This window comes from Cornus florida, unplaced genomic scaffold (genome assembly GCF_030987335.1).
Source record: "Cornus florida cultivar Cherokee Brave unplaced genomic scaffold, ASM3098733v1 CherokeeBrave_3.0.0_Hap2_Chr06, whole genome shotgun sequence".
NCBI classification, from domain to species: Eukaryota; Viridiplantae; Streptophyta; class Magnoliopsida; order Cornales; family Cornaceae; genus Cornus; species Cornus florida.
In genome coordinates, this window is record NW_026775576.1 from 15,035,915 (window position 1) to 15,050,145 (window position 14,231).

General features: G+C 38.0%; 1 protein-coding gene across 1 annotated transcript; it reads right to left on the bottom strand.

Annotated features, from left to right (window-relative positions):
• Positions 1–519: 519 nt before the first annotated feature.
• LOC132314804 (glycerophosphodiester phosphodiesterase GDPD4-like) lies at positions 520–948 on the bottom strand. The gene is made up of 2 exons (XM_059813620.1): positions 818–948; positions 520–723 (listed from the first exon to the last, which is right to left on the bottom strand). The coding sequence occupies exons 1-2, from the start codon at positions 928–930 to the stop codon at positions 555–557; spliced, it is 282 nt and encodes a 93-aa protein (XP_059669603.1). The 5' UTR covers positions 931–948; the 3' UTR covers positions 520–554.
• Positions 949–14,231: the final 13,283 nt, after the last annotated feature.

A 14,231-nucleotide genomic window follows, 5' to 3' on the forward strand; every position in this document is an offset into this window, starting at 1 on the left:
ATGACCAATTCATTTTAAACATTGAATCATGAGAATTAGTCATGTAACTAAGTGTGATCATCATTGATTCAAATAAATGAATTCATTTAAACTTCAATGCATTCAATTCAACAAACTATTTTGAATTAGCATTTGCATAATATTGATGTGAATAACATTCAAGGTGCAAATATCATGAAACATATTATCATAGAGTTTATGACAAATTTATCAAACACTTGGTGTGCATATAAACTCTAAATGTGAATGTTTCAAGAGGGTAGTGCTCTATGAGATAGATGATCAATCTAAGACAGAATTTGGAAAGTTGAGGCATATTCAAAACTGATCACACAATCAACACCACCACGTATGTCGAGTAAACTAAGAAACAAACATTTACTTGATTGGTAAAGAAAGAAAGATGAGGTTCTATTATTACAAAAATTCATTAATATTTGGTTAAAAATACAGTTATCTGCATTCATTGTATTCACAAAGTTGAGAAAAAAATAACTAAATAAAATAGATCTTCCAATTTGTACAAGTTCAATCGTTTAAAAACTTTTCAATTCTCATTGTAACAAAGAAAAACCCTCCTCAAGACATTTAGTCTTGGTGTCTTGCATGAGACTCTGAAGTAAAGTGGGGTTGCTTGTGACAATAGCATCTACTTTCTCCAACAACATTCTCTGCAGGGAGACTGCATCATCAACTGTCCAGGCATACACCTTCTTATTCCTCCTATTAAGATATAGAATATCAAGCGTTAACACAAAATTACACACTACTTACACAGACACAAACAGAGGTGCAAATGGGATGGAATTCAATTTACCCATGAAGAATCTTCACAAGGTTCTCATCAATCAAAGGGTGGTAGATACCTACGACACCAGCACCTCTCATTCTCAATAAATTAGTTCTAACCCCAGTAGAAGGATCGATCATGACAATGTAGCCCACCTACAAAACCACCACATGATAGTGATTTTTGGATAGATGAAGCCAACACAAAAAGCTCATTGAGCTATACAAGCATATACAACCCTGGTATGCAGAAGCCATGGGAGCTTGAACATAACCTACCATGGTAACATCATGATTTAAGGCTTTTTAGCCATCACTTTCAGGAATTGGCTTTTTCCCCTTCAATTAATCATAAGTTATGCTTTCATCCACTAAAGCCGAGCAATCACATCACAATCTCACAAGATTCTGTAACGAAAATTTTGAAGAGGTAAAAATGGGAAAAACCAATTGAAATGCTTACGGTAACATCTAAAGACAGCTTCATTACATCCATTGCTAAACTGTCACTTTTAGCCCATACAAGGCAATTTAAGAATCAGTATGGCAAATTTTGTAGAACAAAATTGGACTGTAACTTATGCTTTAATTTCTAGTTAATAAGTATAAAAATACTGTAGTAGACTTTGATTGATTATCGATCGAGGGTCTTTGGAGTAACGTCAAACCATGTGGAAAAGCACTTTCCATTCTGGTTTTAAACACGACCAACCCTATTCTCTCTATGCTTCTATTTTTCCTATAAATATACCATACTAGGGCAGAATACATATCAACTCATATACGTACACTGAGAGTTTTTTTGTAAGTTCTAGAGTTGCATCAATATTTTTTTTAGCATTCTATCTTTTTTAGAAATTGGTGTGTAGACATCTATTATTGCATGCTACAAATTAAAGAGTTCAACATCCCTAGGGTTTGCTAGGGTTTTGGGCTAGGAGAACACTACTTCATCATGGAGAGGGGTTCCATCCTCCCATCATCTATCGTGGAGCTCCATATTGGTGAACTCATCACCTATGGGGTTTACTCCATTGCAATATTATAGAGATATACGATCTAAAGACATTGTTGATATTAAAGATGAAGATATTGCAGACAAACTAAAGTATTGGGCCAATTATGTGGTTTGCAATGTATTGGAGAATAAACCCCCACATTTTAAAGCCTTTGTTCAGAATAGATGGAATAAGAATGCGGTGGTGATTTCTTTGAAGAAAGGTTTCTTCCAAGGCCGGCTACCAAGCGAGGAAGATATGCTGTAGGTTGCCTAGGTTTCATACGTTCGAAGGGTAGTTGGTGATCATCAAGAAGTATGACAAAAGCATACAATTGGAATGAGACATCCTTGCCTCGATTCTGATCTAGGTTAAGTTATATGATCTTCCTGTACATGCACGCAGTAGTACTCGATTGCAAAGGTAGTGTCCAATATTGCGAAAACCTTGTATATAAATGATGTTTCTCTTCAACGAGAAAGAGGACTGTTTGTTCATGTCATGGCTAATATGGAAGTCAATGGTGGATTCCCGGATACCATTTGTACCGTGCTCCATGGGCGTTCATGCAAAGTACGAGTGGAGTATGAGTGAAAACCTCAACCACACAAAGTCTATAAGCGAATTGGCCATAATGAGAAGCTATGCTCAGTAGGGAAAATGCAGACAGTTATAACTAAGGGTACTGAACAACATGTGGTTAAAGCTAAAGGGAAGTTATCTACAGTGAATGGTGTTCCTGCTGTGTAGGAGAAGGAGTCTTTACCTCATGAATCTGATTAAAGGAATGAGACTACTAGTATAGAGAAGGAGGCTGTATCTGATGGGTTTGTCACCGAAAGTAAGTCGAAGAACGAATTCAAGGATAAAGGAAATTAGGTGATGCAAGTTCGAGTTTTGTCCCCTAATGCTTTTGAAGTGCTAGACAAATTTACTGAAAGAGAAAAGGTTCCTCATATCTCAGCCACTAATGAAGAGGTGGTTGACATAGGGGTATCTACTGAGAATATGACCTCAGAAGCAAATTCTCTAGACAAGAATGGGGATGGTGAAGTGTCTTCTATGCTAGTATTGTCTAAGAATAAAAGAAAGAAACACAAGAAGAAAGAGGTTGAGGTTGACCCTAACAAAACTAAGGTTACTAGAGGTATGGTAGCAGGTGGAGCTATTCCACCACACAGCTATATGATTGGTTTGTGGAATGTCTAAGGGCTCAATAGGACGAAGATGCAAGCTGAAGTTAGGTCCTGGTTGAGTAAGTACTTTTTGATTCTTTGCTGTTCAGTTGAAACTAGAGTAAATAACATCAAGATTACAAAGATTAAGTCTACGATCAAGGAAGACTGGATGAGTGGTCCTGGATTAATAATTATTCTGCAGATGTTGGTGGTCGTCTATGGTGTGGTTGGGATGCTACTAAAATGGATGTCAACATAATGTTGGTCAGAGCCCAAGTTATGCTGTTAAAAGTAGGAGTTAGAGGATCTAATTCTTGCTTCCTTGTTGCCTTTGTTTATGCAAAGAATACTATCATTGAGAGAAGACGGTTGCGGAGTGATTTACTTGAGTGTGCTTCTATGGTGGTTGGCCTATGGATTTTGATTAGGGATTGGAACATTATTCGTTTCAACAATGAAAAGAAGGGTGGGTTGAGACTCTTTCCCAAAGTTCTTCAGGAATTTAATAACACCATTGATTAATTATGCTTGACAGAGTCCAATCCCTAATGGTGAATTTACGTGGTGCAATAAGAGGTTTAGCCAGAGGAGAATTTATGCTAAACTGGACAGGGGTCTAGTTCATGAGGATTGGCTCCAAGCATACCCCAATTCGTCGATCCTCCTTATTGCCTGATGCAGAGAAAGTGAAAGAAGGCTATTTTCAAATAGTTGAATACTCTAAGAAGACTCGACCGAGTTTCCGTAAATAGACTGAGTTTCCATAAATAGGGCAGTTAATGATGAGTCTGATTATGTGATTGTTTTTAGTTTTGAGTTATTTATAAGTTTTTAATCTGTTTTATTTCATACTTAGGATATTATTGTCATTTGGTTTTATTTTATAAGTCATGTGCCTTTTAAGTGAGTCATATGACTATTTAAGGTCTGTTTTGTAATTTTTAGCTCTTTATTCTACTAGAGAAAATACTAGCCTTTGGATTACATTTATTTGAAGGGCTAGGATTATACCTTTGTTAGGGCATCCCCTGTGGCTTATAAAAGGGTTGTTCGAAGTCGTAATGAGCAGCCTTTTACGTATTATCAATAATATCAACTTGCTATAATAGCTTTTTATCGCTCCCTTTGTTTGGGATTGAGTTGTGGGTGTTTAAGCTATTCGTTAGCTTACTCTTGCTCTCTGTTTTTCCTTCTTAGTGATTTAATTCTCTCTTTCATAAGCTGATTGCTTTAATTGGTATCAGAGCAAGTTTTGGTCCATTAGTTTTGTGTAGGGTTATCAGATTTCTCTCTTAGGGTTTGCAACAAGCCACCAAGAAGAAGAAACCTGCCTCGCAGACTAACCGTTCGGCCTAATCAGGACGCAGCAGTTGATCAGCAATAAGTGCTTCCTGTGATGGCGTCGAATCTGAGGAAGACTACAATTTGGAAGAGGAATTTGTTAATCCTTTTCGCAGAAATGAAGCACCAAGGCCATCACCTTTTTCCATATGAAGAGAGGCACTGGGATGGTGGTTTTAAGGTCGAAATTCCAAAATTTGTAGGAGATCTGAATGGAGAAGGTTTCGTTGATTGGTAAACCACTGTGGAAAGAATCTTTGACCTGAAGGATGCACCCGAGGATAAAAAGGTTAAATTGGTTGCTGTAAAACTAAGAGGAAGAGCATCAGCTTGGTGGGATCAGTTCATTATGGCACGACAAAGGTAAGGAAAGCCTAAGATTGTTGATTGGGAAAAGATGCGAAAGAAGCTAAAGGAGGTTTTTCTTCCTTATAACTATAACCTGTCAAATGTTTCAAAGGCTATATAATAGAGAGAAGCACCAAGGCGTTCATAAAGTACACTACCACCCGAGGTAATTTTCTTTCTGCACTCTACCTTTTGGTTACATTCAATTTTAAATATTGAGGACAATATTTGGTTTAAGTTTGAGGGTAAGGACAATATGCATCTATTTTTCAAAAAAAAAAAAAAAAATGAAATAGTTTCGGTGTTTATGCAGTTTCTTAGATCTTTATATGTCACACTTGCATAGTATTGAGGATTGAATTGTCATCACGCTGTTTTTATCAAAGTTAAATTGAGACTTGAGAATCATTAGTGTATTTGAGACTAAAACACTTAATCATGTCAAAATCAAATTTAGTTTCTAGTCCTTTACACTCATCATCATTTAGTGAATGACCCTCGTAGTTAAACCTTATCATCTTTCACGAAGCACTACCGATCTACACTTGTTAGGAAGAGGTCCGAAACTTGGTGATGTTTTCTCTATTATCGTAGGAAGAATTGGAAAACTAAAGTTTGGTTCAAACTTCGGTTAGTATTCCCAACGTCCTCACTATGAATTAATATGGATCTAAAGCTAGCTTCACTTGGTAATTTCGAGGGCATCCTTAATAACCACACTTTAAATGAGACATATTCCTTTTCTTGATCTAACTTGGACTTAATGCTTCACACTATAAATTCCAGAACAGTCTTAATTAATCAAGAAAATTTCGAAGTTGTAGTAATTTTCGGAGTGGTTCTCTTTACGAACTTAGACTTAAATTTTTCACTCAGTAATTAGAGAAACCCCTTTTGAGACTTTGTTGGGAGGAAGAGGCTACCAATGATAGATAATTGTAAGTTGCTTGGAAAAAAAAAAACAAATTCGAAGAAGAGAAAAAGGTAAGAAAGAAATATTCTTCATTGGAAGCCACCATAATTCATTTAAAATCTTTGAAAATGATATAAATTTTCTATATACTAATTTTGGATTGTTCATACTTTGGGAAGCTGGCAATACTTAGGATTCTAGAGGTTACATCTTGAGTCTTGACCAAATCCGAATTAGTGTTTGATCGGTACACTTCATAACACGGTTGGACATTGCGGAAATTTTACTAAAAGCTGGTAAGTGGACTAGACTTTAATTAAATTTACTTTAGACATTGAAGAAGTGTTTGAAATCTCAAATTAACTAATGATTCAAAAATCTTAGTCTATTCCTTTCTAAAAATGATGACAATTTGGTATTCAAAATGTTGTATAGGTGATTTATTTAGTCTCTTTGTAAACTGTGTAGCCTTGAGCTTGTTTTTTTTTATATTTGTTGGTATCATCACTGGAAACCCTGACGAGACTATAACTCATCCACTAGGGTAACCTAGGGGTTTAAAGGATTGCTGCATATGCTAAAAGTAATCGAGAGTGCTAGCAAAAGTGGCTTAGTTAGGTTTTTTCAATTTTGCTTGAGGACTAGCAAAATATAAGTTTGGGACATTTGATAAGAACATAATTTATACATTATTTACCTCCAAAATTATATTTTTTTGTTGTTTATTTTATATTATTTTATTTAATTATGGGTTTTTTGTGTTTTTCTGGGTTATAGGTGACTTTTAAAGAAAAAAGAAAAAAGAAAAAAACCAAATCGAACATTTAAAAAGGCCCAAGAGTCTTCTGCGCATAGTTTACTATTTTGGCCATAACTCTCAGTTCGGGTATCAGATTAATGCAAGGTAAGATGTTTTGAAAACCTAATCCATAGAGGGATATATTGGTATTTCACGAAGAAGCCCTAATTCAGATGTTTAAGGAGTGAAAATTCCGTGTCAAAGTGGACCCAATATTCTGCACGAAAATTGCACCAGTTTTGGTAATTTTACCATATCTTTTGATTCAGACATTGGAATGGCATGAAATTAGTAGTTGTGGAGAGATAATTGAACGTTTAAGATATTTGTATTTCGCGAATATTTTGTAAATCACATTCCAAATCAGTGAAAATTGGGCTCCAAGTTACAGCAATTATAAAAAGAAGATTTGACAGATCTTTGCAATTATGGAAAGAAGATTTGGCAGACGTTTGTTTCTATCAATGAAAATCCCAGATGATCTCTATATAAAAGCAAGTATGAGCAGTTGAGGGAGATACGTACAAAGAGAGACACAGAAAAATATAGAATGTTGGTGTCCAAGGAACAAAAGGGGGCTCATGCAAATTTCAAAAAATCCATAGGAGATCTTATGATTCTGGGCTTGGTTGTAATCATTTTATTTTTCATAGGGTTCTAATCTCTCAGCCAAGGTTGAGAGGAAGCCCTAATCATTTTACTCTATTATTTTTAATTGTTAAATTTATTGGATGTTCTTATTTAATAAAGTCTCTTTCTCTATTTTCAATGCATGTTTTAATACAATTACTTGTATATACTTAACCAAGACTATGATTGATTGCATTTAAACTTTGACATAAGGATTGCTTATGTCAGACAGACCATGAACGAGTAATCTGCATAGGTCTAGTTAAGAAAAAAGACAATAAATTATAATAAATTATGGTTGAGCATGGATAAATAGTTGTAATTTATGAATCTATGCCTAACCAAGGATAGAACATCTATGAGTTTAAAATAATACTATCGTATATTAGATCTGTGGAAATTAAATAAGGTATTCAATAAATTTGCAATTGAAAATATGCAATATGATGATTAGTTGTGGAATCAATGCCTTGGTATTTCTCTATTATCTTTACTGTCTTGTGATCAATTTCATTGTTTTGTTTTTATTATTTGAATCCTCAAATCATTTGTTGACTGTTTTTTTTTTTTTTTTTTTTGAGAGAATCCTAATTTGCAATGACGAGCGCTCTTAAGATGATGTCACTAGGGGCGATTTCACCATACTAGAGGCGATTGCGGAGAGATTAGGTCAGAGATGAAATCCTTTCTCGAGATTGCAAGGATTCCAAGGAAAGGGATGTAAATATGGCGATCCCTCATTGAGGGCCTTCATTGTATATCGATGGGGAGTCTGTCGGAGGAAGAAAGGCAATGCTTTCATCATGTTTGGTTGGACGATTCGATAAGGAGGTTGGGGGTGTGATCGAGTGAAGGAGTGGGTGGTGTGGGCATGGAATACATCGTGTGAGGTGGGGGTGACGCCCTTATCTGACTTGCTACTTCTTTTTAGGTTTCCATCTTAGGTGGAGGCTCAATGGGTGTCGAACGAAGGCCGATGACAGTGGGGATCTGCAACTTTGAGGATGATGTGTGGTCTTTTAGGGTCGGTTATTGTGGTGTTCTCAGAGACAAAGGGCTTAAGCAGATTCGGTTGTTGAGGCTTTCTTTGCATCTATGGTGTCAGACCTTATTCATTGAAATGGGGGAGTTATGTAGTGGATTTGTGAGAGTTGATGCAAATGAGATGAGGGATGCTAAAAGTGTTCAGATTACAGTGAGAAATGGTTCAGTTTGTGCAAAGTTTGTGTTCATTCATGATAATACCTTCTGCTACAAAGTCGCGATTTGGGAAGAAGTCTTGCTGGAGCTTGTTCATTTTTTTTTTTTCCTATTTAGTACTCACACACACTTGTCTCTTCTTAGACTTGAACCTCTGGCCTCTCTTTGGGAAGTAAGAGGTTGATACCGCTAGGCCACTGGCCCGTTGATTCCTCAATGGAGAGTTTAAAAGGAAGCGATGGATCATATCTAATAATAGAGGAAGAATGGACTAGGAACCTTAGCAAAGGGGAGAAAGGGGTGCTTGAGATCCAACAATGGTTAAAGGAAAGGGAAGTTTAGAGGGCTGTAAAGTATGTGGAAGGAAGAAGAAGTGGACGGCATGTATCGGTCAGGCGTGTTGAAACGAAATGGAGGAAGGCTACACGTAGAGGTTGTAGAGATGCATTTCTAGATTCCATACCCTTATCCTCAGCTACAGGATATGGGGTTGGTAATAAGGTTAGGGCGGGCTGTGATTAAGATTGGGCTGGGGTTGGTGGTAGTTTGGGCCAGAAGGTGTTAGGGCGGGCTAAGGGTGAATTTATAGGCCACAATAGGCTTAGTTTAAATAATGGGCTTCTCAAGCCCAAGCCTATTGAAGCATTGGCTAGGTTTGGAACTCGGCCCCCTAAGTAATTAAAAGATGGGTCCAAAGAGGGCCCAATTTCTTATCCATTTCTTTTTTAAATAGCAAGCCCATTCCATTGGGGCCAAGTGATGAAGGATAAGCCCAAGTTCAGGCTAAGACTCAGGCTCTTTTTTATTCACAATGAGACTCACACATGAATATATCAACTATAAGCAAACACTAGTCCTCGTCTGAGAAAGTGAGGTGGAGGAAGATGAGTGCAAGTATGGTTAGTCAGAACGTAGATGAGACAATTTCCCGCTAGAGATATCAACCATCTCGTTATAGCTCCCGATGGTCTCATAATGAAAAACAGAAGTGGGCAGCACGTTCTCACACCTTCATTAGTCCAGGTACGACCTCTGTTACTCACCCTCAGAGCTTTCTTTCTGCTCCTTCTTGTGGGGTGTTGAGAAGTGGTGGTGGCATGGAGGATGGTTCTATTCAACAGAGTGATTTTTCTGGCTCTATTATTCTATGGATTGATAGGTCAATGACTAAAGTCTCAAAAGATACATCTGGAAGTGTAGGTAGTTATGATGAGGTGACAGTTTGTGTGGGAAGAGATCTTCACTTCAAATTGACAGACAATTCAGCTGTGGCTCTACTCAAAGAGCTTCGGCTTTTTGTAGCTTTGAAAGGTTTAAATTGTTTACCGTTCGATTCAGAGGCAAACGATGTTCATAGTTTGATAATAGATGATCCGGATGATTCTGGAATAGATTTGGATATATAGATGGATATGTACGTTAATGGCAAAGAAAGTGAGGGGGAGGAGGATGGAGATTGGGCTTCCTCTCAGCAGGTCTATTATAATAATTTATATCCCTGGATGGAGACGGACTAAACTGATGTGAGCATAGTGGAACCTTTGGCAATATTACGACCTGATAGTTTAGCGATGACTAATGATTTGGGTATGGAATGGGTGGTAGAGAATATTGATGTGGTCAGTGAAGCATTGAGTGTCTCTTCAGAGGGTAATGATGATCAAACTTTGTCCATTCTTGATGCAATTGCGGCACAGAGATATGATATAGAGATCTTTCAGGGCATAAAAAAGGTCAAAAATAAAAGACCTTTAACGTCTCGAAAAGGGAACAAGAGGTCAAGAAACCTCATTTCCTATATTAACTATGAGGGGAAAGATGGGGTGACAAAAGGACCAGAAGTGGGAAGTAGGGAGGAGGGGAGATGATTATTTTTGGTTCTCAATGAAGCTACGAATTATTACGTGGAACATTCGTGGTCTAAATGATCCGGACAAAAGGAGGGTGGTCAAGGTAGCTATGAGGAAGTGGAGTGCCTATGTTGTTTTCTTGCAAGAAACTAAGATGGCCTCTATTTCTGACGAGGTGGTTAGGAGCCTTTAGGGAGGAAGGTTCGTGGAATGGGAAGCGTTAAACGCCTCCGGCACCTTGGGCGGAATTCTAGTTATGTGGGATCGAAGGTGGTTGTCAAGGACAAACAATTGGAAAGGAAATTATTCTTTGTCATGTGTGTTTAAGATAGGGGAGGACAATTTCAGATGGGTCTTTTCTGGAGTTTATGGCCACTTATCGATAATGATAAACCTGCCTTTTGGGAAGAGCTCTGCTACGTTAAGGGAATGTGATCGTTGCCTTGGTGTTTAGGCGGAGACTTTAATTCTATTAGGTCTCCGTTTGAGAGGTCCACAGGGGGTAGGTGGTCTTTGGAAATGATCCAGTTTTAAGAATTTATTGATAGTCACTTTCTAACTGATCGGCCAATGGAAGGGGCAGCCTTTACTTGGTCTAATGGCAAGGATCTGGTTACTTTTTCAAGACTGGACAAATTCTTGATTTTTAGGGAGTGGGAAGAGAAATTCCCAGATGTTACTCAGGCAGCTCTCGTTTGGGTGACATCTGACCATGTGCCCTTAGTTCTTGATTACAGAGGTTTGAGATCTCAGCGCACACCATTCTGTTTTGAAAATATGTGGCTGAGATCTGAGGATTTCTAAGGGAAAGTCTAGTTTTGGTGGGGGGAGGCGAATTTATAGGTTCCGCTAGCTTTGTTTTAACTAGAAAGGTTTAGATTCTTAAAACTGAGCTTAAGAGGTGGAACAAAGAAGTGTTTGGGAATCTTGAATGGAAGAAGAATAGAGTTCTAGCTGACATCACTGAGCTCGATCGTCTTGATGAGTTGGGGCAGGATGTGGAGTCTTTGAGCTCTAGAAGAGCCTCTTGTCTGGCGATTTTTGCTGAGATCGTTACTATAGAGGAGATTTTGTGGGGTCAGAAATCTCGGGCATTGTGGCTAAAAGAAGGGGATCATAATACAAAATTCTTTCACAGGCTTGCTAATGCTCACAGAAAATGTAATCACATCGGGCATATTCATGTGAATAGTTCAGGGCTGTGGAGAGAGGATGAGGTGCGTAAGGGAATTGCTTATTTTTATCAGCAGTTTTATATTAAGACGTTGGGATGGAGACCAAAGCTTGATGGTCTTCAACTTAATACCATTTTTGCATTGGATAGTGATAGGCTTAAGGTTCTATTCACTAAAGAGGAAGTGTTTAAGGCGTTATCAAGTTGTAATGGTGATAAAGCTCCGGGACCAATTGGGTTTACTACGCGGTTCCTTAAGGAGAGCTGGAAGGTATTGCCCAGTGAGGTGATGTGCACCTTTCAGGAATTTCATTCTCATGGCATATTCGAGAAGTCATTAAACACATCTTTTATTGCCCTTATTCCTAAGAAGGGCGGCGCCTCTGATATTAAGGACTTTCAGCCAATTAGCTTAATGGGATGCATGTACAAGGTTCTTGTTCTTAGGAGGAGTAATGTTTTGGATGGAATTATTTCAGAGTCACAGAATGCTTTTGTTGGTGGATGGCAAATCTTGGATTCTGTTCTTATTGCAGGGGAATGTGTAAATTCCAGGTTGAAGAGTGGGTCCCTGGTGTCTTATGCAAACTCGACATTAAAAAAGCTTATGATAACATTAATTAGAAATTTCTTCTTTACTTGCTTCAGAGGATGGGGTCGGAGATAGGTGGATAAAATGGATCGAAACTTGTGTTTCATCCGTTATGTTCTCTGTGCTAATGAGTGGATCTCCTGTTGGTTTTTTTACGAGCTCTTGAGGTTTAAGATAAGGAGACCCCTAATCGTCTTTTTTATTCCTTGTAGTCATAGAAAGATTGAGCAGGTTAATGAGGAGAGCAGAAGATTTGGGTTATAATAGGGGGTTCAGAGTCGGCAGAGATGTTATTCATCACATGGAGATCTCCCATTTGTTATTTGTGGATGATACTTTGGTTTTTTATGATGTCGATGTCTCTCAACTCAGATATTTGAGGTGAATTCTTGGTTATTTCCAAGCGGTTTCTCGGCATAAGATCAATGTTGGAATGAGTGTGCTTGTCCTAGTACGGGATGTTCCAGATATTTCCTCCTTAGCTGCAGTTCTTAGGTGTGGGGTGGGTGCTTTTCCTCTTCCTTATTTGGGATTGCCTTTAGGGGTTTCCACTAGGAGGGTGGGAAGTAAGGACCAGGTGATTAATAGGTATGAGAAGAGATTGGCAAGATGGAAAAAATAGTATCTTTCAAAGAAGGGGGAAGGTCACTCTTATTAAAAGTACTCTCTCGTCCCTTCCCACTTTCTTTTTATCTTTGTTTCAAATCCCCTGTTTTATCGCTGAAAGGATTGAAAAAATTTAAAGGGACTTTCTATGGGGTGGAAGGGGAGAGGAGTTCAAGTATCATCTTGTTAATTGGGAGCAAGTTTGCAAGCCTTTGAAGTTAAGTTAGTTCTTTTTTATAGAGCTTTATTGGGAAAGTGGTTATAGAGATTCAGCAGGGAATGACATCCCCAGTGGAGAAGGTTTGTCATGTGTTGTTTTGGGGAGGAAAGTGGTGGCTGGTCTTCCCATCCAGTCTCTGTTACGGGACGCGTCGGCTTGTGGAAATTCATTCGAGAGGGTTGGGATGTTTTTTCCTTATACATTGGATTCGAAGTTGTTATAAAATTGCCATTAGTAAAAAGTATGTGAGGTGTTTGGTTATCCATTATATAAAGTACTTTTCACACTTAAAGTTCTATGAGGCATTGAGGAAAAAAAGCCTTGGGCTCATAAGATGTCTTAACATTTTGGATTGGCGGATTTTGAATTTTTGGACTACCTTTCAGATTTTTGGATGAAGAAGTTGAATCCTTGGGAGTAAGAGTTTCAATTTTTTCATCAACCTTATTGTCCACAATTCTTCCACTCCAAAGTGTAGTGATTGCTTGAACTTGTTCAAGATTTGATCCGATCGGAGGAGTGATTTCATCAATCATATATTTTCGGGTTCACCACAGGTTGAACTGGAAGTTTTCCTGTGTCCCTCTTATGAAGCTGATTTATAGAATTAGTGAATTGTCCCAATTGGGTTTCAATATTGACTATTGATTGGGAATGGTACTAACTAATTGCACAATTGATTGCATACCACTAATGGCAGCCATTATCTACTTATTAGAGTTTACTAGCTCATCCAATTGGGACTGTTGAGAAGGAATATGATTTTGATTGGAAAAATTCGCATTATAGGAAAGAGGACAGTAGCTTAAAGAAGCTTGAAATGGCCGATTCATGGACTAAGGAATAGATTGAGTTGATTGCACATGACCTTGAAATGATGAATTCTGTGGGGTCTGTTGCCTCCACGAGAAATTTGGATGATCTCTCCAACCTGGGTTGTATGTATTGGAATAAGGATTATTTCCAGGGTGAGAGAATATGGCATTGGCCTGTTCTAGCATTCCTTCAGAAAATTGCTGCAGTGTGGGGCAATCTTCTACATTATGAAAAATGCTTGTGCAATGTGCACACGTAGCACTAGATGAAGAATTCTGAAAAGATTAAAGATATAGTGCCACAAGTTAAAAAACTTTATGAGCTATGGCATCCACTTGAGAAGATTCTTCCCTAAGAGTCGGTGGTTGGCACAGATTTGAGGATTCACCACATTAGATGTAGAAGCTCTATGAGAACTATATTGTATAGAATTTTTGCTTATGTTCTCAAGTAAAGTCCATGTATCATCTGGATTTTTGGACATAAACATGCCCCCACACGAAGAATCAATTAACTGTCTATGTGGTTCTGTTAAACCATCATAGAAGGTTTGCACCAATTGCCACTATAGAATTTGGTGGTGCAGACACTTTCTCAAAAAATCTTGAAGTCTCTCCCATACCTTATAGAATATTTCCCCATCAATTTGGGAAAAACTAAGAATGGATCGATGCATTTGGTTGGTCTTACTCACAGGATAATACTTTTTAAGAAATTCTTGTTACAATTAGACCCATGAAGTGATAGAATTTGCAACAAGTGAGTTCAACCAATACT

What these genes read in the sequence shown, in the direction of transcription:
- LOC132314804 (XM_059813620.1), bottom strand. Translation starts at nt 930, where the DNA reads ATGATCGATCCTTCTACTGGGGTTAGAACTAATTTATTGAGAATGAGA. An exon ending in CTTGTGAAGATTCTTCATGG is followed by an intron (nt 724 to 817) that starts GTAAATTGAATT and finishes ATATCTTAATAG; the next exon opens with GAGGAATAAGAAGGTGTATG.